This window comes from Kogia breviceps, chromosome X, assembly GCF_026419965.1.
Source record: "Kogia breviceps isolate mKogBre1 chromosome X, mKogBre1 haplotype 1, whole genome shotgun sequence".
Taxonomy (NCBI): domain Eukaryota; kingdom Metazoa; phylum Chordata; class Mammalia; order Artiodactyla; family Physeteridae; genus Kogia; species Kogia breviceps.
The window spans coordinates 14,387,500-14,409,819 of record NC_081330.1 but is presented as its reverse complement, the minus strand read 5'-3'; the positions used below and the strand labels follow the sequence as shown (position 1 = coordinate 14,409,819).

The window sequence follows — 22,320 nt, the reverse complement described above, 5'->3', positions numbered from 1 at the left end:
AGAGACCAAGGCTTCAATGACCATCTACATAACATCGGCTTCCAAGTTTATAGCTCCAACTCAGACCTCTCTCCCGACTGACTACTATCATCCCTTCTTAGATAGCTCAAAGATTCCTCAAAATCAACATGTTCAGACAGAAATCTTTACTTCCTCTCGTAAAGAAGACACACCTGCGATGTTTCATAGCTCAGTGAAAGGCACTCTAATCAATCAAGTTATGCAACCCGCAAACCTAGGAGTTATCCTTGAGACCCCCTCATTCCCTATATCCAATTTGGTATCAAATCTGTCGATTTCATTTTCTAAATACTACATCTTGAGTCCATCCACTTCTCTCTGCTTCCACCTCAACCCCCAGATGCAGCTACCGTCACCTCTCCCCTAGACCACGCGAGCAGCCTTCCAACTGGTCTATTCACGGCCATGTGCTCCTCCATCCTTTGTCTATACTGCGGTCAGACAGAGGTTTACAAAATGCGTATCGGGATTTCCCTGGCAGTCTAGTCGTTAGGATTCTGCGCTCATACTGTCGAGGGTGCAGGTTCGATCCCTGGTTGAGGAATTAAGATTGTGCAAGCCGTGGGATATATCAAATATAAATTAAAAAAAGAAAACAAATGCATACCTGATTATGTCACTCCCTCCCCTTCCCCACTCTCCTCAACACACATCTCCATAAAACCTTTAAATAGCTTCCTCTTCTGCTGCTGCTTGGGAAAGAGACAAAATTCTTCAATAGGGCCTGCGAAACCCTTCTTACTCCGGCCCCTGCTTACCTTTCCAGCTCACCTTGCACCACGCTCTCTCCCACTGTCTCCATTCCTTTTCCCTATGACTCATATTTCCCAGGCCCCTCCCGCCACAGGACTGCTGCACATGCTGTTTCCTCCGCTTGGGCCAGTCATCCCTCCCCTCTTTGCGTGGTTAACTCCTTCTCAGCCTCTTGGATCTCAGCTGGAGCATTATTTGCACAAGGAAGATAACCCTACCTTTGCTGATGAAGTCAGGCTTCCTTATCACAGGCTCTCCTGCGCCAGATATTGATCCATTACCATTGTGGTTGTCGACTTGTGTCAATACCTGATTAATTTTCTCTCCCTCCACTACTCATTCAGTCACTCAACAAATATTTACTGAGCCCCTACTATATACCAGGCATGATTTTAGAAGGGGCAACCAACTAACTGTAAACAAATAAATATGCAATATGGCGTCCAGAGGTGAAAAGTGCTGTGAGGAAATAGGACGTGGGGTAAGAGGACAGAGTGTGAGAGATGCTGCTGACGTGGATAGGATGATGAAGGAAGGCTTCTCGGAAGAAGTGATTGAGCCCAGGTTTAAATGAAGGGGAGGGCAAGCCAGGAGGGTGTCAGCGGGGAGAGCATCCGGGGAGAGAAAACAGTCAGTGTGAAGACGGCAGGGGGTTTAACCTGTGGAGCGAAGGGGACGGTGGTAAGAGATGAGGACAGACAGCAAGGCGGTGGGGCGGGGGTGGGGGGGTGGGTTACGGGCCAGGAACAAACACCACTGGAAGATTTTCACCAAGGAGTGACAGGATTCGATGCATGTCCTCAAACGATCACTCTGGCTGTCTTGGGGTGAAGGATTAGAAAGGGCAAAGGGTGGAAGTACTGAGTCAGTTAGAAGGCTGTGGTCCCGGGGAGAAATGATGGGGGTTTGGACGAGGGTGAGAAAGGTGGAGGTGGAGAGAAAGGATGGAAACCATCAACAGGTTTCCTTCTCACTTAGAGGAAAAGCCCAACAGCCTAAGCGTGGCCGGGGATACTGTCTGTGCCCCATCTCTCCTCCCTCCACCTCTCCAGCCGCACTGGCCACCTCGTCCTTCTGTGAACAAGCCGGGTGTGAACCCACCTTTTGTATTAGATGTTCCCTCAGATATCAGGAAAGCCCCCCACCCCGGGTTCTGATAAAACATCACCTTATCAGAAAAGTCTTTCACGACCGCCTTGGATAAATGAGGCACTTCCTGTTCCCTGTCTCGGCTTCATTTTCCTGATTAATTTCGCCTTGCAGTACTTACTGCCATCTGACAGGTCCATATAACGTACAAACATAAAACGTGTGTGTATTTATTCCGGGAAGGCAGGGATTTGGTCTGTTTTGTTCACTATGGAACAGAACTCCCAGAATAGTGCCTGGCATATAGTAGGTGTTTAATAAATATCTGTTAAATTCATGTGATTGAAACGGAGAATGGGAGAAGCAAAGAACGGCTCCAGGCTTTGGGGTCTGAATGGTGGTGCCACTTTACTATTGAAGATTTTTCAGAACGAGGACTGGAACTCCTTTGCTCCAGACCTGCAGCTGGAGTCCTGAACTGCTGCATCTCTTGCCGGCCTGGAGAAGTCCTCAATCCCTCTGGGCCCATGGAAGCCTGAGAAAGTCCAGAATCCTATAGGGGGCTGGGCTCCCCTTCTCTTCCTAAGGGGAGAGAGGAAGAAACTAGAGACCAGCCAAAGTTTCTCTCGGTTCCAGAGACTGAAAGTCGCATCACTTGGAAGCCACTGAGGCTTCAGACATTACTACTCTGTGTGTGGTTTCCGGGCAAACAATTGGCCGCCCACTTTAAGAGACAATATCGCTAAGTGCTTTTTTTTTAATGCAAAAAGAAAGAAATAAAAAAAAAAAAGAACTACCTATTTTCCTCATTCCTGCAGGTGCCCAACCCGATTGACTTGTTGGAGTACATTTTCTGCATTCTTAATAGATAGCTAGCAGGAAATGCCTCGTTTAGGCTCTGCTAGAAGGGTAGAAAGTAGCAAGGGGAGGGCACAAGATCGCCAGGCCCTGCTCGGGCCAGCACTGAGCTGCTCCAAAACGGGGCAGGCGGCTCCGGCCATCAAAAGGTACGTTTGCCTGGCCATAGCATCTTCCTGTGTCTCCGCCGATGGTCGAGAATTAAGGTAAGAGAAGGTGGGGACTTTGTGGGGAGGCAGGAGGGCTGGGAATTCAACTGGGAAGGAATCGGGGCTGGGGGCAGGGTGCTGGTGGAGGGCATCACATGCTTTGTTCAGTGAGATACAGTCCGGTCCCTTTGGGGTTTTTGTTCCCAGTGATCGATCACCTCTTTGACACCCCATCCCACCGCCGGGGTGCTGGGTACCATTTCGCAGAAGGGTGGTAAGCACGTCAAGGTAGGCAGCCTGGTAGAAGTCAGGTCAAACCGTTCCTCTTGGATTCCATGTTAAAATATTTGTGCAGAAGACCGGGCAGTATTTTTATGCCTCCTCGGTGTCTTGATATTTTGTGCGTTGGGGAAACTGCAAGGTACAGTGGACTTTTGTAGAACTCTGCTGTTCCAACGGCACAGCTGGCCAAGCTTGGCCGAGACCGAGTGTTTTGTCAGCGAGAGACTTCTCGGCTAGGAAAGTCCCACCCTTTCTCCTGCCTCGTTGACCTCTGCTTAGTTGCAGCTTTGCGGCCCCCCTTCTCCTAAGTCAGACCCACCCCACCAATTCACTCCCGAGTAAAGAAGAGAGCTCTCAGAGAGGCTTCGTGTGGGGATGAAAGAATTAAACCAGATAACAGTTCTCAGAATTTGAATAGCCCGCAAATACAGATCCTCTCCCCTGAGGTCTGAGTACAGTCCGGAGAACTGCTTGTCAGCTGGATCCAGAAACGTAACCCAAGGCTTTCCTTTCGAGTATGTGTCATGTGTTTGGTGAGGAAAAGAGAAGGGCACGGGTAGGTCTTGGGGATTATTCAGGATCAGCAGTTGTGTACGGTCTGAGCCCCCCGGGTGAGGGCGCTGAGACGGTGCTCTGACCTGCTCTGTCGCACGGAGCTAGCCTGTGGTCTCTGACCACGGGGGCTGGAAGCGTGCTTCACCGCCCTGATGTCCCAAGGGTCCGGCGGGCTCTTTTCGCGGCTTCAGGGAGACTTAGCAAAGAGAGGTGGCAGGCTGGGTCAAGCCTCAGCTGGAGAAGTGGCCACTGACGAGAGGGTAAGAGGGCAAAACCCACGGGGAGCCAGGGGGCTGGGTTAGGGTCCTGGCGCGAGTCCCCGTGGAGGGTACCCACCAGGTAGTTAGAAAGGGATGGTGAGATAAGGCCAGACACTGAAGTCAGGGAGACCTGAGTTCAAACCCCAGCTTTGCCACCACCGAGCTGCATGGCCTGGGCCCTCGATTGCCCTTCTCTAAGCCTGAATTTGCTCATCTGTAAAATGGGGACAAGAATACCTACTTTGAAGGTTGTAAAGATTGGAGAAAGTATATCTGTAGCTTCTGACACAGAGTAGGGTCTTCTGTAAACTGCCGCTTTAGAAGAAGGGCTGCGTCCACATTTATCGTTACTGCGTCATTCACAATACTGTCGCTTTATTTATTTGCTATTGTTTTTGAAATATATTTGACATATAACATTCTGTAGATTTAAGGGGTACAACATGCTAATGTGATGAATTTATATATTGTCATATGATTGCCATCGTGGCTATAATTAGCACCTCTATCATGATGCATAATTACCCTTTCTTGTTAGTGGTTGAAATAATTAAGTTCCAGTCTCTTAGAAAGTTTGATGATTATAATACGATATTGTTGTTTACTCTCACTGCACTGTGCAGTAGAGTTCTAGGGCTTATTCACTACTCGTGGCATGTTCGTTTCCTTAAACAACATTGGTCCTGCCCCCCATGCCCGGGAACGACCATTTTGTTCTCTATTTTTACAAGTTTGCCTCTTGAAAATTCCACATGTAAGTGAGATCACACAGTACGTGTCTTTGACTTACCGCGTAACATGCCCAAGAGTTACACCTTTGCTTTATTTCTGTGAGTCCAAGTATCTGACGATAATATGCGCTTTTTCACTGAGGAATAATTTGCCTTCGGTGAAATGCACTGATCTGAAGTGTACCATTTGATGAGTTTTGACAAATGTCTACATCCACGTGTAACCTTCACCCTCTTCGGCATGTAAGACATTTCCAACACTCCTACGAGTTCCCTCTCACCCCTTTGCAAGCCCCACCCCACAGGTGACCGTTGTTCTGACTTTTATCACCATCGATTATTTGTGCCTGTTTTATGTAAGTGGAATCATACAATATGTGGTCTTTTGCGTCTGGCTTTTTTCACTCAGCTTAATGTTTTGCATCCATGCTGCTGAGTATGTATGGCTGACGAACATTCCATTGTATGTCACAGCTAGTTTATTTATTCTCCTGGTGATGGACACTTGTGTTGCTTCCACTTTCCGGCTATTATAAATAAAGCTGCTGAGAACATGTAGAAGTCTTTGTGCAGCTATCTGTTTTCATTTCTCTTGGTTATATGTACCTAGAAGTGGGATTGCTGGGTCATATGGTAAGTAGTGTACGTTTAACTTTAGAAGAAACCGCCAGTTTTTCAAAGTGGTTGTTCCCACGTATTTTGAAATAAGGATACAGTGGATTCATTTTTCAGGTAGTACCTGTGATGCTTACTTAGCGTGGCTTTCACCCAGGGGAAACAGATTGACGTGCTCAATCGGAGGCTTCTGGAGACAAGAGAATCCAGCTGTGCCTGAGGCTAGGATTCCGAAAGGAGAACTTTTAAGTAAGGGTCCTCTGCTCACTGCCAGATTCCCTCCTAATGTTTCATCATAATCTGTTGGCACTTCTGGCGGGACCATAAAAGAACAGGCTGCAGAATTCATACACCCCAACCTCTTCATTTTACCCTAGAGGAATCTGAAGCCCAGAGAGGCCCTGTGATTTCCCCCAAAGGCGTGTCACACCCAGCCAAGGGCAAGCCCAGGTCCTCTGACCTCTAACTGGTGTGATTTCCTTGCATTGTGTCTTCACTGCGTGAAATGGCATTTCATCACTCAGCCCATTGTTTACTTAGTGTTAGGTGCTAGAGATAAAGAAATGAATAAGAAATGGCCTCCATCCTCGAGGATCTCAGAGACTAGAGAGGGAGAAGAGCTATTAAACGCTAGTCATTTGCATTATATGCATCAGAATGAATAGATTCAAGGTGTCTTTAGCCAGAGCACAGGGCAAGTCGGATTGGATGGCCGGAGGTGACAAAGCACCCAGGCTGGTTACTTTCCTGGTAAAGGGAGGCCACGGCCTGTCTACAGTGCCCACTGTGTGCGGGTCCCCACCTGGGTGCAAAAGGACAGCCTCTGCCCTCAAGGAGCTCACAGGTAGAATCCAATGATGGAGGCCAAGTTTAAGGCAATTTAGCCAACGGCTTGAGCATTTGTTCAATATTAAACTAGACACCAGGCACCGTTCTAGGCGCAGAGGAAGCGTGGTGAACAGAGCAGCACCGCCACAAAATATTAGTGTGAAAAGTGGTCTCTGCATTTGCTTTGCTTCAGAGTATATCTGTCTGGGAGTTCCCCGGTGGCCTAATGGTTAGGATTCGGGGCTTTCACTGCCGTGGCCTGGGTTCAGTCCTTGATTGGGGAACTGAGATCCTGCAAGCCATGCGGCGCGACCAAAAAAAAATATATATATATGGGATTCAGAGTCAATTGGACCTGGATTTAAAGGTCTGACATTTTCTAAATGACTCTGGCAGAGTATATCTGTCTGGAGGCCTCAGAACTCGTGTTGTTTGTAATTGCTAGTTTCTAAGATGGGGTGGGGGTGGGTGCAGGACCCCATTGAATGCATTATGGCTTCAGGGGGGAGGGAGAATTTGATGTGTTTGATGCTCCTGCATGCAAGTCGCCCAGGTGGAAAGCAGTGCTTATTAGGGAACCTGAAATTGTCAGTACCCACTGGATTGCTTAGACAAGCTCTACTGGGGTACGCGTGCCCTTCAGGGGGATCTACATGTGGTTTTCAGGGGAGGCGGGCACTTCCCCAGAAGGCAAGTGACTCCACTCTTTGGCCTCAGTGTCCCCTCCCTCCCCCTCCTCCCTCCCTCCCTCCCTCCCTCTTTCTTTTTCTTCCTTTCTTTCCTTCCTTCCTTCCTCCCTCCCTCCCTCCCTCCCTCCCTGTCTTTCTTTTCCTGATGCTTTTCCTTTCATTTCCTGATGCTCTTTTAATCATGCTCCCAAACAATCTTTTTCATTTGTAAGAGAGGGTCCCTTCAGGACTCGGTAGAGCTCTGTCTTGTTTCCCGAACACTACTCAGCAGCTGCGCAGCTCCCCGGGGCCCCAGTGAGAGACCCTGAACCTTAGGAGCAAACTACTCGCCCTCAAGGATGCTGCTTCTCCAACCTCCAGCCAAGCCGCTTGGAAAAAGAGTACCAGTGACATTTTGCGTTTGCTCCGCAGCTCTCCCCTGTGTCACGATGGAAGAAGTGAGGAAGACCGCCGTCCAGATGCAGAGCCCTATCAAGACTGAATGGAATTCCCGCTGTGTCCTTTTCACCTATTTCCAAGGGGACATTAGCAGCGTAGTGGACGAACACTTCTCCAGAGCTCTGGGCAATGTCAAGAGCCCCCAGGGACTCAGCCCTTCCAGCCAGAGCAGAGATGTGATCCTGAGGAATGGTGAGCATGTCGGGAGGGTGGGGCTGGAATTACCTACGGGGCTGTCACGGAAAGACCAGTTCTGGTGCCCTCAACGCTCTTAGACGTGTGTATATTTGCGGAAGTCGCGTCACACCGTCTAGTGAGAAGCCACACCCTCTTCTCAGAAGTTTCACAGGGAAATGGACACTGTTTAGGGAATTCCCGGATGGTCCAGTGGTTACGACTCTGTGCTTCCACTGCAGGGGACACGGGTTCCATCCCTGCTCGGGGAACTGAGATCCCTGCAAGCCGTGTGGCACGGCCCAAAAAAGAGGACACCGTTTAATCAAATTGATACACCTATTCCCTTATGTCCTCAATTGTGTTAAGTGCTGAGCTCACTACTCGGTATACAATAAGAGCGCCACCACGGTTCATTATTGGCACCATTTTCTGTGCTATTATTATTATCACTACTACTACTTTTGTCTGACAGGTCAGGAACACCGGAGGACTTGTGATAAGAGCATGTGTGTTCCCCGCATGTACACCCAGCCTCCTCTCAATTAATAGTGGGTGCTCTGGGAAGCAGGGCGGGGCCAGAGGGAGGCAAATGAGCTGTCTGGTGGCAGCATCAGGGCTGTCTATTGCACAAGCTATTGGGTAATTTTTAAAAAAATAATAGGCATTCTCCTCAACACATTTGAAGACAGCTATGTCGAAAGGTGCCGCGCTCACGTGCTGAATGCCCTGCTCCCATTGGAAGATAGGCACGCCTGCAAGTGGGACCTCTGCTTTCAGACGCCAACACTCCGCGCTGGCCAGACTCTTTCGGTCTGGACAGGGAGTGGGTGTATTAGCCAATATAGCTTTTCAGAATTTGCTTCTCTGCTAGAAATAACTTTTCCAGTCAGCTGACATGATTTTCTCAGAGACTCATGGGACTTCAGGAAACGTGTGGGAGGGGGTGTAGCAGCAGCACGTACTAAAGGAAACACTGGGCACCAGGGGCTGGGTGGAGAGCGGGGAGGTGTGCTGAGTACTTTAGAGCAGCAGCGGGAATGGCTGCTCCTGAGTCGTTTGGGGAATTGACATGTGGTAAAGTGGGATTCAGAGGATCTAACTGGCTCCTGGGAAGCGTCAAAACCCCAGGCTCCTCGTGCCTAGACAAGCCTGCCCACTTTGGGTATTTGACTCTGGGTTAGTTCTGAACTCTCTGGCTTGGCTATATTACAGTCGCTTCTTTGTCAGCACCAGCAACTCAGTCCCTCACTTCTTCTCTCCTGCTTGCCTTGTAAACCCAACCTGAGATAAAACCAACTCTTGGCCTTATTGTCACATTTCTTTGCTTCATTTTGCAGCAAGACTCATAACTGGTGTCCATGGGCTCTCCGTCCTCTTCCTCTCCTCTCCTGCTCTCTTGAATTTACTCCACTCTGTTTTTCATGCTCATCTCTCCTTGAAACCACTCTTATCCTGGCTAGCCAGGGACCTCCACTTGCCAAAGCCAAATGTTCCTTCTCTGTCCTTCTCTTAGCTGAGCCATCAGCAACGTATGCTGCAGTCGATTGCTCTCTCCTCCTTCACTCGGGTTCCATAATGTCACACCCTCATGCTTTTCCTCCTGACTCCCTGCTTACCCTCCATCTCAGTCTCCTTTGCTGGATGTCCCCTCCTCTTCAACGCTTCAACTCCTAAACATTTGAGGGCCCCAGAACTCTGATCTCAGACAATTTCTCTCTCTACACACACTCCCTAGGGGAATCTCTTCCAGTCTCTTGGTGTTAAATACCATCTATATAAATACCGTCTACGTGCTGATCTATCCCAAGTTTGTATCTCTAGCCCAGACTGGATTTCAGACCTATCTACACGGCCGTCTACTTGATACCTTCACTTCACATAGCTAATAGGAATCTCAAACTAAACAGATCCCAAGTTGAACTCTTAGTCTCCCCGTCACCCTGCGCCATCCAAAAGCGGCAGCTGCATCCTTCCAATTAATTGGAGTCATATTTAACTGCTCTCTATCTCATATCCCACATCCAATCCTTCGAACAATTCTGTAAGTTCTACCTTCAAAATATATCCGAGCTCTGACCATGTGTCCTCCCCTCCACTGCTGTCCCCTTGGTCTGTAAAACCGTCTCCCCTCCACGCCCTGGAATTTTGCAGCAGCCCCCCTGCTGCTGCCCTTGCCCCGCTTCAGTCTATACCATTAAACTGAAAGTCGTACCGTATGACTTTTCTGTTGGAAATCATCCAGTAGCTTCTCATCTCACTTGGAATCAAATCCAAGGTCTTTAATGGGGACCTCCCTGGCCTGGGCCCCTGTCATCTTTCTGCTCTCATATCTTGCCCACTTCCTACCTCCCTCACTCCAGTGTAGCCTCCTTTCTCTTGGTAGAAGGTGACAAGTACAGCCCTGCCTCAGGCCCTTTGCACTTCCTCTCCCCTCTTCCTGAAATGCTCTTTCCCCAGATAACTGCATGACTTCCCCTTTCTTCATTCAAGTCTCCATTGGAATGTCATCTTTTCAGACTGGCCTTCCCTGAACAATCTATTTAAAAAATAGAAGTCCCCACCCTGTCACTCTCTGTCTTACCCTGTTTTATTTCTCTTAGCATTTGTCACCATGTGGCAGATTATATATTTATGTGTTTCTTAGCTCTTCCTACCCCCCTAGACTCTGAATTCTGTGGCAGCAGGGACTCAATCTGTTATCTGATGTTTTCCAAGTACCCAGCCTAATGTCTGACACATGGAAGGTGCTTGATAAATATTTTGTGAATGAATGAAATTGTGACTTTTAGAGCTTTTTTTTAAAAAAAAAAAATTTACTTATTTATTTATTTACGGCTGCATCAGGTCTTCGTTGCGGTGCGCGGGCTTCTCATGGCGGTGGCTTCTCTTGTTGTGGAGCACGGGCTGTAGGTGCGTGGGCTTCAATAGTTGTGGCACGCAGGCTTAGTTGCTCTGTGGCATGTGGGATCTTCCCGGACCAGGGCTCGAACCCATGTCCCCTGCATTGGCAGGCGGATTCTTAACCACTGCGCCACCAGAGAAGTCCCCTGAAATTGTGACTTGGATCACAAGGTGTTGATTCTGTCAGTGATGGAGTCACTGTAGAGAGAGATTCATACGGTGTATGGCTTTAGAACCAGGCAGCCTGAGGCGGGGCCTGCTTCACCATTGATTAGCCATGTGGTCTCAGGGCACAGCACTCCATCTTTCTGGGTCCCCGTTCCCTCATCTGTAAAACTGAGTATTATTATTCTGCCTTCTGACTTCACTCTATTCTGTGAAGCCCCTGCCCTCCAAGGGAACTTGGACATGGCCTTGTGTCTTGCCCAAGCCAGCCTTCCCAGGCCAAACAGAGAGGCGGCTTTCTTCTCCACCTTCTGGGTTGTTGCATTTTCTGTGTGAGAGTCTCCCAGATCCCGGGACTGTGAAGATGTGTCTCCCTCGCAGTGCGTGGTAGGGGCTAGGCCGATGTTCGTTCGTCCGGCTGCTTGAACAAATGAAGGAGAAAGCCCATCTTCCTCAAGGCCCTCTCTTATCGGAGTTGGGAGTCAAGTTTCTCATAAGCTCCGTTGCCTCCGGGGAGGGTCCCCTGAAAGAAGGCGGGGGTCCCCAGTTGTTGTCACTGGAAGTGTTACATGAGATGCACGTAGCTTCGAAAATAGTGGGAAATCCATAAAGTGGTCCTTCATTACTGACCCTTAGCACCCTCTCAGCCTCTGCAGGCCAGCCCCAGGCTGCCTGGCCCTAGTGAGGCCCCCAGCTAAGCCACACGGAGAACAGGCTTCCATTCATGGGCTCCCATGGCGGGCTCACCCACATTCTAAGGGTGCTGCGTCAGGCCAAATACGCAAAGCCCAAACACTGAGGCCTGTATGGCTAGGAAATGCCGTTGAATTTCCTGGCTGCTTTTCTCAAATCAAAGTTATTTTTTTATTTACTTAGGTATAATTTATACTGGCCCTACTTGTAGAAAAGAAAACACAAGCTGAAAGTATCTTTGAATTATCTCCCTTTTTAGAAGGGCGTTGGGGATGTCAGAGTAGGTAACTCGAGAAGCTTCAGAAGTTCCTATTTCTGGGGTCACGGTTCTGGTACACTACCACCCTGTATTCTTCTTGTCCCAGCCTTGAGCCCAGCCCTAGGCCTGGCAACGTGCTCAAGGGCTGCTGAGAAGAAGGTATACGTACAACCTGAGCCCTCAGAGGTCTTTTATAGCCAGTCTCCTCTTGCCCCTTCCAGAATCCAGTTGGGGTGGGGAAGAAACGCTGGGTTTCTTCCTTCCTTCCTTTCTTTCTTTTAAACTAAAAAAAAAGGTTTTTTTTAATTGAAGTATAGTTGATTTACAATGTTGTATTAGTTTGAGGTGTACAGCAAAGTGACTCAGTTATACATATGTATGGATCTATTCTTCTTCAGATTCTTTTCCCTTATAGATTCTTACAAGATATTGAATAGAGTTCGTAGAGTTCCCTGTACTGTACAGTGGGACCTTGTTGTTTATCTGTTTGATATATGGAAGTGTGTATCTGTTAATCCCAAACTCCTAATTTGTCCCTCCCTCCCCTTTCCCCTTTGGCAACCATAAGTATGTTTTTTTATATCTGTGAGTCTCTTTCTGTTTTGTAAATAAGTTCATTTGTCTCATTTTTTAGATTCTACATCTAAGTGATATGATATTTGTCTTTCTCTGTCTGACTTCACTTAGCATGATAATCTCTAGGTCCATCCATGTTGCTGCAAATGGCATTATTTCGTTCTTTTTCATGGCTGAGTAATATTCCGTGTGTGTGTGTGTGTGTGTGTGTGTGTGTGTGTATCTCATCTTTATCCATTCCTCTGTCGATGCACGTTTAGGTTGCTTCCATGTCTTGGGCTTCTGTTTTAGTGTGAATATCTATATGAGGTATAGTCATGTTAGTTGTCTATGGCCCCTGTGAACCCTGATGACTTCGTGTCTTCCTTTCCAATGAGGGAGAGGACTCTGCACTAACTTCCGGGGAGCCACACTGGGTGCCAGGTGCTGTGCTTTAACTGCATTCACTTCAGTCCCTAAAATCCACTACCATTGATAAGGGTCAAAGCCTGGCAAACAGAATCTATGGTGTTAGGAGACAGGAGAGGGCTTACCTTTGGAGGGGTTTAGTGATGGGAAAGGGGGCTGAGGACGGCTTCTGGAGTGACCATCCTGTTCTGTTCCTTGATCTGGGTGCTTATCACCCAGGTTGTGAAAACATTTGCCCCCCAGCTGCACACTTATACTTGTGCGTCTTCCTACATGCGTGCTGTACTTCACAAAGCCACTTTACAAAACCACTTTACAACGGGTATTAGTATCCTCACTTTACAGAGGAGGAAACTGCAGCCCAGAGAGGGTAAGTGATGGGATGGGTCACACAGCCCAGTGAGTGATAGAGGTTGAAGCCCAGGTCAGTCAGACTCCAGAATCGGTCTCTTGACCATTCCACTATGTTGCCTTTGTAGACCCTGACGACACCCCAGACAGAGAGTTAATGCCTATTAGGACTCTCACCAATAATGTTTATAATGACTAATATTTACTGAGCACTTCCTGTGTGCCAGACCCTTTGCTAGGGGCTGTCACGTGACTTATCTTACTGACTCTTCAGACCAACCTGTTGGTTAATTCTCACCATGCCCATTTTCCTGGTAAGGAAACTGAGGCTCAGAGAGGCACATGACTTATCCAAGATTCCACAGCTAGTAAGGGGCAGCTGTTCACAACCAGATCATTTGATTCTAGATACTGAGCTCTTAGCTACTTTCAAAATACTAGTTCTATGTTCTATGTTCTATGTTTACTCTCCTATTTTCAGTTGGGAAAGGGAACCTGGATAATCAGCAAAAGACTAGGTAACCCAGGCAGGAGGCTGTGAAGGAGGGGGTGGGACTGAATAGGACCCGCCCCCCCGAACTGGGTGCCCTGGAACAGGACTGTCCTCCACAAGCTCTCTGCCTCTGGTGTTATTTCAACCATCGGCTAATACAAAGAATATCCTCTTTGTTTCTGGGATGAATGAATCAGAGACAAGTGCCACCAGCCAAGATGGCAGAGAGGGGAGAGTCGTCAGTGTGTGCACATCCGGGCAGGTCAAAGTTGGGACCTTCGTGGGGCTTCAACTTCATCATAAAGCAGCATTTATATTAAAGGTGGAGACAGGGGAGAAAGAAGGAAGAAAAGATAGGTGGAAGGTAATCAGGCAATTATTTCACAGCTGTGACAGGTTCACTGAGTCAAGTGGGTTCCTAAGTTTTCACTTAACTAAATTTTTCTAATCACAAAAATAATGCGTCAAGTTTTGAAACTTTAGAAAACACAGAGAAGCATGGGTTTTACACCCTGACATCATTTGGCACAGCATGGCTTGTAACTTGGTTTTTTAACCGACAGTAAGCCATATGTATCTTTGTTGCCATTACATGTTCTACTACAACATCATTTTATGGCTCATGAGTATCCTTTTTATAGATGTACCAAATCTATTAAAATTTTCAGACATTGAGATCGTTGCCAGTCTTTCACTATATGTAAATATCACGTTGAATATCCTCGTAGCTCAATTTTTGCAGGCATCATTGCTTATATTCTTAAAATAAATTGCTGTTCAGTAGAATGACTGCATCAGAGTCCACTCAAATTTTAGGGTTTCGATAGCTACTGACAAATTGCTCCCAGAAATGTTATGCCCATCTGCCCCCCACCCCCACCCCGTCCAGCCACGGGAGTGTGTGAAAGCGCAGGCTCGCTGCATTCTTGCAATTACGGGAGACAGAACCCGTGAGTGAAGTATGAGTCTGAGAATCAGCGAGCTCTATACCTGCTAGCTATGTGTGGCCTTAGGCGAGTTAGTTTAACCACTATTTTCTCATCTGGGTTCCCGGGAAGCTCACGGGAGATGCATCCAGAATGCTAGACAAAGAGCCTGGCCTATAGTAAGTGCTCAATAAACAAAAGCTCTTCTAGATTTACAGTTGTTTCTGCCCACCTCTGATGGATTATCTCTGGGAATGTACACACCAAGCCAAGGCTTCTGAAATCTCTCTCGTAGCCAATACCTACTCCACTGCTTCCCAGGCGCCTTGGCTCTGTCCTTTCCTGCTCTTCCTTCTGTGGCGACAGAGGGCGAGGAGGCTCCTCAGGCCTCGTGCATTACCATTTTGCTTTTTCCTGGTTGATTCTGTGGAGTGTTGCAGACCAGGAGAGAAACCTGTGAATGTGAGCCTACACTGCGTTTCTAAACCCAAATAGTACTAATAGTCAACACGGCAACAGCTCTCACTTCTTGAGTGCCTACTAGGTCCCGGGCACCGTGCCAAATGCTTTACATGGATTGTCCCCTTGCATCTCACAACAGCCCCAAGAGGCTCCGAGACGGGAGGGGATATGCTCAGTGTCACACATATAGGAGGCGGAATCGCAGGTTAGGCTTATGCCATGGAGCGGTAAGCAGGGCATAGCCACAGAGTAGCAGGCTAACACCCTGGACGTCGGCAGTGCAGGGAGAGCCTCTCTGAGGGGGTGACATTGAAGTTGGTGTGTCCAGAAACTAGTCTGCAACAGGGAGACGGGACCACCATGCAAGGATAGAGTGGAGGGAGGGTCCCCTGGGGTGGAAGCAAACTCTGATGCCTGGAGGTGCTTTCTAGAAGGTTCGGGGGTTCTCAGCAGTGTCTATGGGTGGCATGGGTGGTGCCTCTGGGTTTGCTTAGGACGCCAGAGAATAGCTCGCTATTTTCACCCTAAAAGGGCAGGGTGGGAAATGGAGCCTTGCGCCCTCAGAACAGGACCTGGTCTTAGGACCAGAGGCCTCAGGAATGCTAGAGTTGGAGTAGAGGGGATGGAGGCCTTTTGTATTCCTACTGAAAGAAAAATCCAGCCTGGGAGGGAGGGGGAGGGGCAAAAGAGGAGAAAGGGATTAAGAGGTACTCGCTACTAGGTACAAAATAAATAAGTTACAAGGATGCAATATACAGCTCAGGGACTATAGTCGCTATTTTATAGTAACTTTGTATGGAGTATAATCTCTAAAAATACACCTGAAACCAAAATAATATTGTAAGCCAATTATACTTTAATTTTACAAAAAGACTAAAGCCATATCCACTTCAAGACATCCCAAGATAGGAGGTGGTTAGCATTTCACAAACACTGCCTGGTATCACCTTGAAGGGGAAAAAAAGGAATGAGAAAAATCCAGCCTTCCCTAAGTGTCCCCAAAGAGTTCCTTGCCCTGATCACCATTCATTAGTGTAGGTTGGGGTTTGAGAAGGCGGGAGAGTCTTCCCTGGGGCTCCCTCTGGTCTCCCAAGTAACTAAGAAGGGGATCTTGGGTAAGGAAGTGTCACCAGGGCCACTTCTAGCAGTGGCAACCAGGAGCCACGCCAGCGGTCCCCAGGATAGATGGCCGTGGTTGCTGGAAGCTGTTTGCCCAAGCAGCTTGGGAAAGAGGCCCACCAAAATCTAGGGTCTCTGCCCCACGGGACACCGCACCCAAGCCTGCTCTGGCCAGGTGCTTTCCCCAGGCCACCCAAGGCCCACCCTTGGGCTGCTGTGAATTCAGGATTGGGGCACATACTCCCAGCCAAACTGTGCTCTGGTGCCCTCAGTGACCAAGTGTGACCTTGGCCAGAGGCACGCCACCCACTCCCCTTAACGTTTCACTCAGAGAATTCTGGAAGGGAAGCAGTTTTTTTTAAAATATTCAAAACATGCTGGGGCCTTGCCTTCCACTTTTCAAGCATTCAAAACCTAGGTCCTATGTATGAGATCTGTAAAGCCAGTTCAGATGGAAACTGCCCAGTTATTAGAGGCTACACATTGTTTCTCATTTGTGCTTAGGACATGCCGTACCCTCATTCCATATGAAGCACAAACAGTGATTAGCCTAAGCTAGCTTAATCACTCTGTTTGTGCTACACAGCGCCCTGAATTGCTACTAGCCCGCAGATATCAGTTTTCAAAAGTAACACCCATCCCTGGGAACAAATCTTCATGTTTCTTTGTCCTTGGTTTCATTAAAAGTAGCCACCCATCGCCCATCTCTCGTGAACGATGGGAAAAGTTGGGCAGAGTATCTGTGTCATGTAGGTTAGGGCTTGTTTTGCTGCGGTGGTGGATGGGACACTCCAGTATCACCGGGCAGACCTCTCGGCCAAAATCCAGGCAAATTGAACATTCAGGAGCACTGGGAGAGGCGCGGGAGGACGGGAAGGGGGCCAGAGAGCCACACCCACGCGCCCCCTTCATTATCTTGGATAGACCAGAACCTCCAGGCTTTAAGCACCATCTGCCAGAGTTCGCCCTCCCCCTCCTCCCCTCCTGCCTGAGTGGGTGTTGAGAATGGGGAAAACATCCGTCCATGTCATGGGCTGCCCGAGACTCTTCGAGAACTCTGATTCAGCAGCTGTTAGAGGCACAATTTGAACAGTGTCTCTGAGACCAAAGGAGACTCCATCTCCACTCGCTTGTCCACAAGAACTTTGCAAGAAGAAACTGAGTCGCTGCTTGACCTTGAGCATTTTGCTTTCGCAGGAAGAGGTTCAAGCATCCACTTCCCTACCCATCACGGATCCCTCCAGCTCAGATCCCTGCTTGGCTAATCTGCTTGGCTGACTGGGTCCAGTTAACATCCCCATGCCCCAGACCTCTCTTGAAAATGGGGTTTCAAGCCCTAGAGTTGTGTGATGCAAGCAAGTGTTAAACCCTTTGTAAAGTTCTGGGGAGTCCTCCTATTCTGTGTATTCCAAACACCAGCTATAAAATAAAGCCAAACAACGGCAACAAACAAACACCAATCACCTTTAACCAGTAATTCTACTTCTAGAAAAGTTTCCTTGAGGGGCTAGTTGGACAAGGGTACAAAGATGTGTATATGGAGATGCTCATCCCGGTGTTGTTAGTATAATTGAAAAGATGGAATAGCTGAGCCGCCCAAGTACCACGTTTGTTAGTCATGTTACTGCCTTATGATGGGATACCTGCAGCCATTTTAAAAGCTGGTGTTGGCTCTATTCTTTGCTATGGGAGGATGTTTGCGATATTTTAATAATGCAAAAGCAACCTTAAAAACGATATGTGATGTGAAAACAATGCATACGTGAATAGAAACAAATCTTAGAAGTACACCTAAAGGTAGACAATGGCAGTCTCTGGATACTATGCTTAGAGTGATTTTTTTTTTTTTTTTTTTACCTTTTCTACATTTTTTTTTTCCACATTAAAAAATAGTATATATTAACCAGAAATACATTAAGCTAATTCCATTTTGAAAACAATACATAAACCTGTCTTCTAAATCTTTCCTTCCCAGATAGTGACATGCCTCCAAATCAGTGGCGTTTCTCTTCTCAGTGGACAAAGCCACAGCCGGAAGTATCTTTTGCGAATGGTGCCGCCAGCTACAGCTTGAGTGGATCTGGTCCCATGGCCATGGATCAGTATCCAGTGTCCCTCACCGGGAGCCCTTACATTCAGCCTGGCGAGCTGAGGCATTTCTCCTCCCTCGCCAGCTCCAGCTTCCCAGAGCCTGGCTACCCGTACGCCTTTTCCACTGGGCACTGGGTTCCAGAGCCCCAGCCTGATGCGAAGTATGAGCCCCTCCTAAGTCTCCTCCAGCCAGAGAGATGCCTAACCCATCCTCCGGAATCGGCCTCGTGGGAGGACGGCCACTCCGCCCAGGCGGCCAGAAGCATGGGACTACTCTTCAGCCTGCCTTCCGGCTCAGCCCACTGTAAGGAAATGCCTCCACGGACGTGGGGGGGGCGCCTCTGATTGGTTGTGGTTGAGAGTGAGTTGGCGTGAGATGGGATGTGAAGACTAATTGCTGCCATTCCAGCAATGGGGACAGAATGTTTTGCTTAAGTTCCATCTGTCTTCACTAGGCTGCGTCGATAGTCACCGTTGAGGGACTAAAGATGCACCTGGTTCCGAGTATTCTTCCTGGTCTGCTGACTTGGACTTACCCTAGAAAAATGGGCTGCTGCCTAAAATCTTAGGGTCCTGCATTCACCTCACTGTGAACTGCCAAACGATCCATTTGTAAGACAGAACTCGGGGATATACCTACAGGCTCAAAAGTCTATCCATCCTCCAAAAAGGTTGGCAACTTGCAATGATGCCAGGCTCCTAGGCAAGAACGAGGGCCATCTATACCATCCACGTGCTCCACACGTTAAAATTCAAAGTGACTGTGGATGCAGCCCCCTTGCTGCCTGGAGAGCGTCACGGTGCCTGACCCACACCCCTCCACAAATGAAAGCATCCTTAAGGCTCATTCTCCATTTCATTTACTCGCTCACCCGACAGATATTTAATCCGCTGGCTTTCTGTACCCTGGATGAGTTTTCTTTTACAGCTCCCTGGTCCATACGTATCCGGTTCTAGTGTTCCATGCCTGAAAGAAATTGCTAGAAGCTGCTTTTACTTCCGAACTAAGTATATATATTATAGAAAGGGCCTGTTCAGCTTAGCCCTACCCAGGTCAGATGCTGTGCTCCATCCTAATGCCGAAAACCAATTTCCCATTAAAATCCCACTCCATCGTTCCCAGAGTTTGATTAGGAATGTACCCAAAGAGTAAATCATAAAAATGTCATGCTTGGGAAACCTCTGAGAATTCCCACCCTAGTACTCTTTTTCAAAAGCCTGCTCCTGCTGGATTCAGAGGGACAGATGAGGCCGACTGTGTATATATGCTTGTGTACACACACAGCAGAGCCCTGTCTCAACAGATGGTTAGAACACAGATGGCTCAAATCGTCACCTCCCAAACATAACAAGCCCGTGCAGTTCAAATCCAATTCGGCAAAGATTTAGTGAGCATCTACTATATGCCAGGCACATCGTGGCAAAGCCACCATGCAGGCATTATCCAATTCCCGAAAGTTCTACACACATTCTCAAACAAATGTTGATCGCTAAAGTCTCGACTGCTACCGACTCTTCAGACTCTCCTACTGATGCAGATGTCTGTCGGATTAATTGGAGACCGATGGTCCAGGATCTGTTGAGGAAGTCAGTGACCCTTGATCAGAAACACTTGCCTGTAAGATGGGAACAAAACCCAAACGGCCTTCAAAACGGAAGCTTCTCTGCTTTTGTAGCAACTGATAAAATGTCAGGTGTCTGTAAATTGACGACCAGGAGATTTGGGGTTCCCTGGGGGGGCTACTGGGCACTTTCTAACCCAGTCCCTGATTTCATTCCCCATCATGTTTTCTTCTTTCCTAGTTAAGAAAATCTATTTCCCCCCTGAGGGTGGACTTGCCAGCGCCAGCCTTGCAGTTGAAAGTAAGTATCTACTTCTGCCTTTGATAGCATGTCTCTGTATCCTGAGAACAAGCTTGTAGCATGAAAACCAGGATCTCCAGCAATCGAAATGACCCCCGTTTCTATTTAGTATTTTCATCCCTAGAATAGGTTTCATTTCGGTCTCAAAGAGTCCCTGCTCTTGGTATCTTGTAGAATGTTTTGCCCATTTTCTAATTTGGCTATAAAAGCAACTCTATTGCGTTCTTTGATCTGGATTTCAGTGCGATGACCAAGGTGACGCAGGAAAATGAACAAATTCATGAGGCCTAGCCTGCGCTTTCCCAGATGTTCAGTTTTCAGCCTAGAACATAGGGCCACCCCAGGACTCTGCAGTCAGAGAAAATGCCACCTGATACCAAAGGCTAGGAGTCTGGGCCCACACTCAATCTGAAAGTGATGTCAGTAAGAGCTGCCAAATGAGGACAATCTCGGGTTGACGTGAGGATTTTCAGGGCCTGGTGTCGAATCCAGCTTCATTACTTACTACCTTTAGGAACTTAGCCCCGTTTCTTCACCTGTCCATACCTCAGTGGCTTCATTTCTAAAATGAGGATTAAAATAATGCCCACCTCATCAGGTTTCTGTGAGGATTAATTGAAATAATAGACGTAAAAGCTTAGAATTTACATTCTAATGGAAATTAGCTCCAGTGAGCCGGGCACAGCATAAGGCAGCGCAAAGTGCCTTTTGGGAGGGCCTCCTGTGGGCCTTCAGCTGTTCTCGTGCTGTGTGCTTGAGAGGCAGCAAGGGAAGAGCTGCCACAGCGGCCCCAGATCTCAGGCACTTTACAGTTTGGTGTGGAGTGGGGGTGAGCACGGTATATACGCCTCCCTAGGATGTCCGGTCCTTGAGGGCCGAAGCTTTGGGGGTGAACCGCCCCATCCTTAGCACCTGCGGCGGTGCCTGGTGCAGAGGTCAGTACATATGTGTCAAATGAATGAGTGCACAGATGCTGGAAACAATCAAAGAACATCGAAAAAGGAAACGGTAAAAATCTATCTGCCAATAGGGTACAAATTTTGTTTGACACCATTTTGTAAAACAGAAACAAACAAGCCGCAGATCACCCTCAGGGAGGAATTGGCGGTTCCCAAGTGAGGAGGTAGATTTATGGTAGCATGGCTTTGTCGGGCTTCCTGGAAGTCTCTGCCTGAGGGGATGAGCTCTGCTGGCCTTCTAATGAATGATATCAGGGTTATCAAGTCTCCTAAGTACTTGTTAAGAGTTTATACATTTAAAAATTGTAAGCCTTAGGACATCCTAGGTGCCTTATACAAGAGGTATCCAGTAAATAGGGATTGACTGACTGAATGAAGGAATGAATATACCCATTTTATAGATGAGGGGACTGAGTCTCAAACAGGTGAAAGGCCTTACTCGCCCTAAGATCACACAGCAGCAAGCAGCAGAGGTGTTATCTCTGCTCTTGCAGTGCCCTACAATCATCAACATCGAAAATTACACTAAACATAAATCATCAAAACAATTCCAACTTAAATCAAGTGTACAACAGTGAAGATTAGCAACTGGTACGGTTGTTTCACTGTATATGGGTTCACTGTCCACCTGTGGCCAGGATACTATCCTGGAATAGGAGGAGTGGGGGCAGGAGACTTGGAAAGCATGCAAAGGAGCAGTGTTACCTTGAGAAAGGGCCAAGGGGATGAGCCTTCCATGCGGAGAGTAATTGACAGGAGGTGGGGAATGGGTACCTGGCTATGCCGATAGCCCCCATCCCCGTTGGCTAATCTGCAACTGTGGCTTTGGGCAGAGGATGCAGCAGGGCGTGGGGATGGGGAAGGGGGGTGACTCCCTAGGTGGATAAAAGGACCAGGAAACCCCTTCAAAGCCCCTGCTCTTAAGAGAGCACACTGCCAGTTTCCCCATCTTGCCTGATGCCGAGAACCACAGGGGAGCTCGTGAAATGCCCAGATTCTGTGCCATCACTTCCTGGTTGGTAGCTTTGGCATGGGACTCGGTCGCCTCTTTATATGTTTGATTCTTCATATGTTTGATATTAACCTGATTTGGGGGGGGGTCGTTTTTTGTTTTTGCCCACGCGGCTTGTGGGATCTTAGTTCCCCAACCAGGGATGAAACCCAGGCCCTGGCAGTGAAAGCGCTGAGTCCTAACCACTGGACCACGAGGGAATTCCCATCTATTAACCTGATTTTGAAGTGAGCTGGATGAACCTTTCAGGAAAGAGATTTCCTCTGTGAGACCCCAGATAAATATTTGTCAAAGGAAGGAAGGAAGGCCGAGTCCCCTCCTTCCCCTCCGATACGGCCTAGTCCCCTCATGCAGGTGTCCCACACCCATGAGGCAGAGACCTTGTGGAGAGAAGCGATCTGCTGGAAGGGTAGTTAGTTGGAGAGACCTTTCTGGAGGGGACTCCCCAAAACTGTGGTGCCGAAAGTTTTAGTGAATTTGATTTTTTTTTTTAAGCTGTAGAAATAGACACTGATTCGTTGTACATTTCTTCAGTTTTTACAGGTAATAATAATACTGACATTGCTATTTGCCAGACACGGCGCTCTTTTATTTACA

The 22,320-nt window shown here is 48.0% G+C and overlaps 1 protein-coding gene across 2 annotated transcripts in view; it reads left to right on the top strand.

Moving 5' to 3' along the window:
* The first annotated feature begins 2,720 nt into the window (after positions 1 to 2,720).
* The window catches only part of VGLL1 (vestigial like family member 1), a 31,641-nt gene continuing 12,041 nt past the window's right edge, over positions 2,721 to 22,320 (top strand). The window contains exons 1-4 of one of the 2 annotated variants that reach the window (XM_059049592.2): positions 2,721 to 2,927; positions 7,242 to 7,460; positions 17,774 to 18,193; positions 19,693 to 19,752. In XM_059049592.2, coding sequence (XP_058905575.1) covers positions 7,259 to 7,460; positions 17,774 to 18,193; positions 19,693 to 19,752 — 682 coding nt within the window. In that variant the 5' untranslated portion in view covers positions 2,721 to 2,927; positions 7,242 to 7,258. The remainder of the gene's footprint in view (positions 2,928 to 7,241; positions 7,461 to 17,773; positions 18,194 to 19,692; positions 19,753 to 22,320) is intronic. The other variant, XM_067023109.1, reaches the window with a different exon arrangement.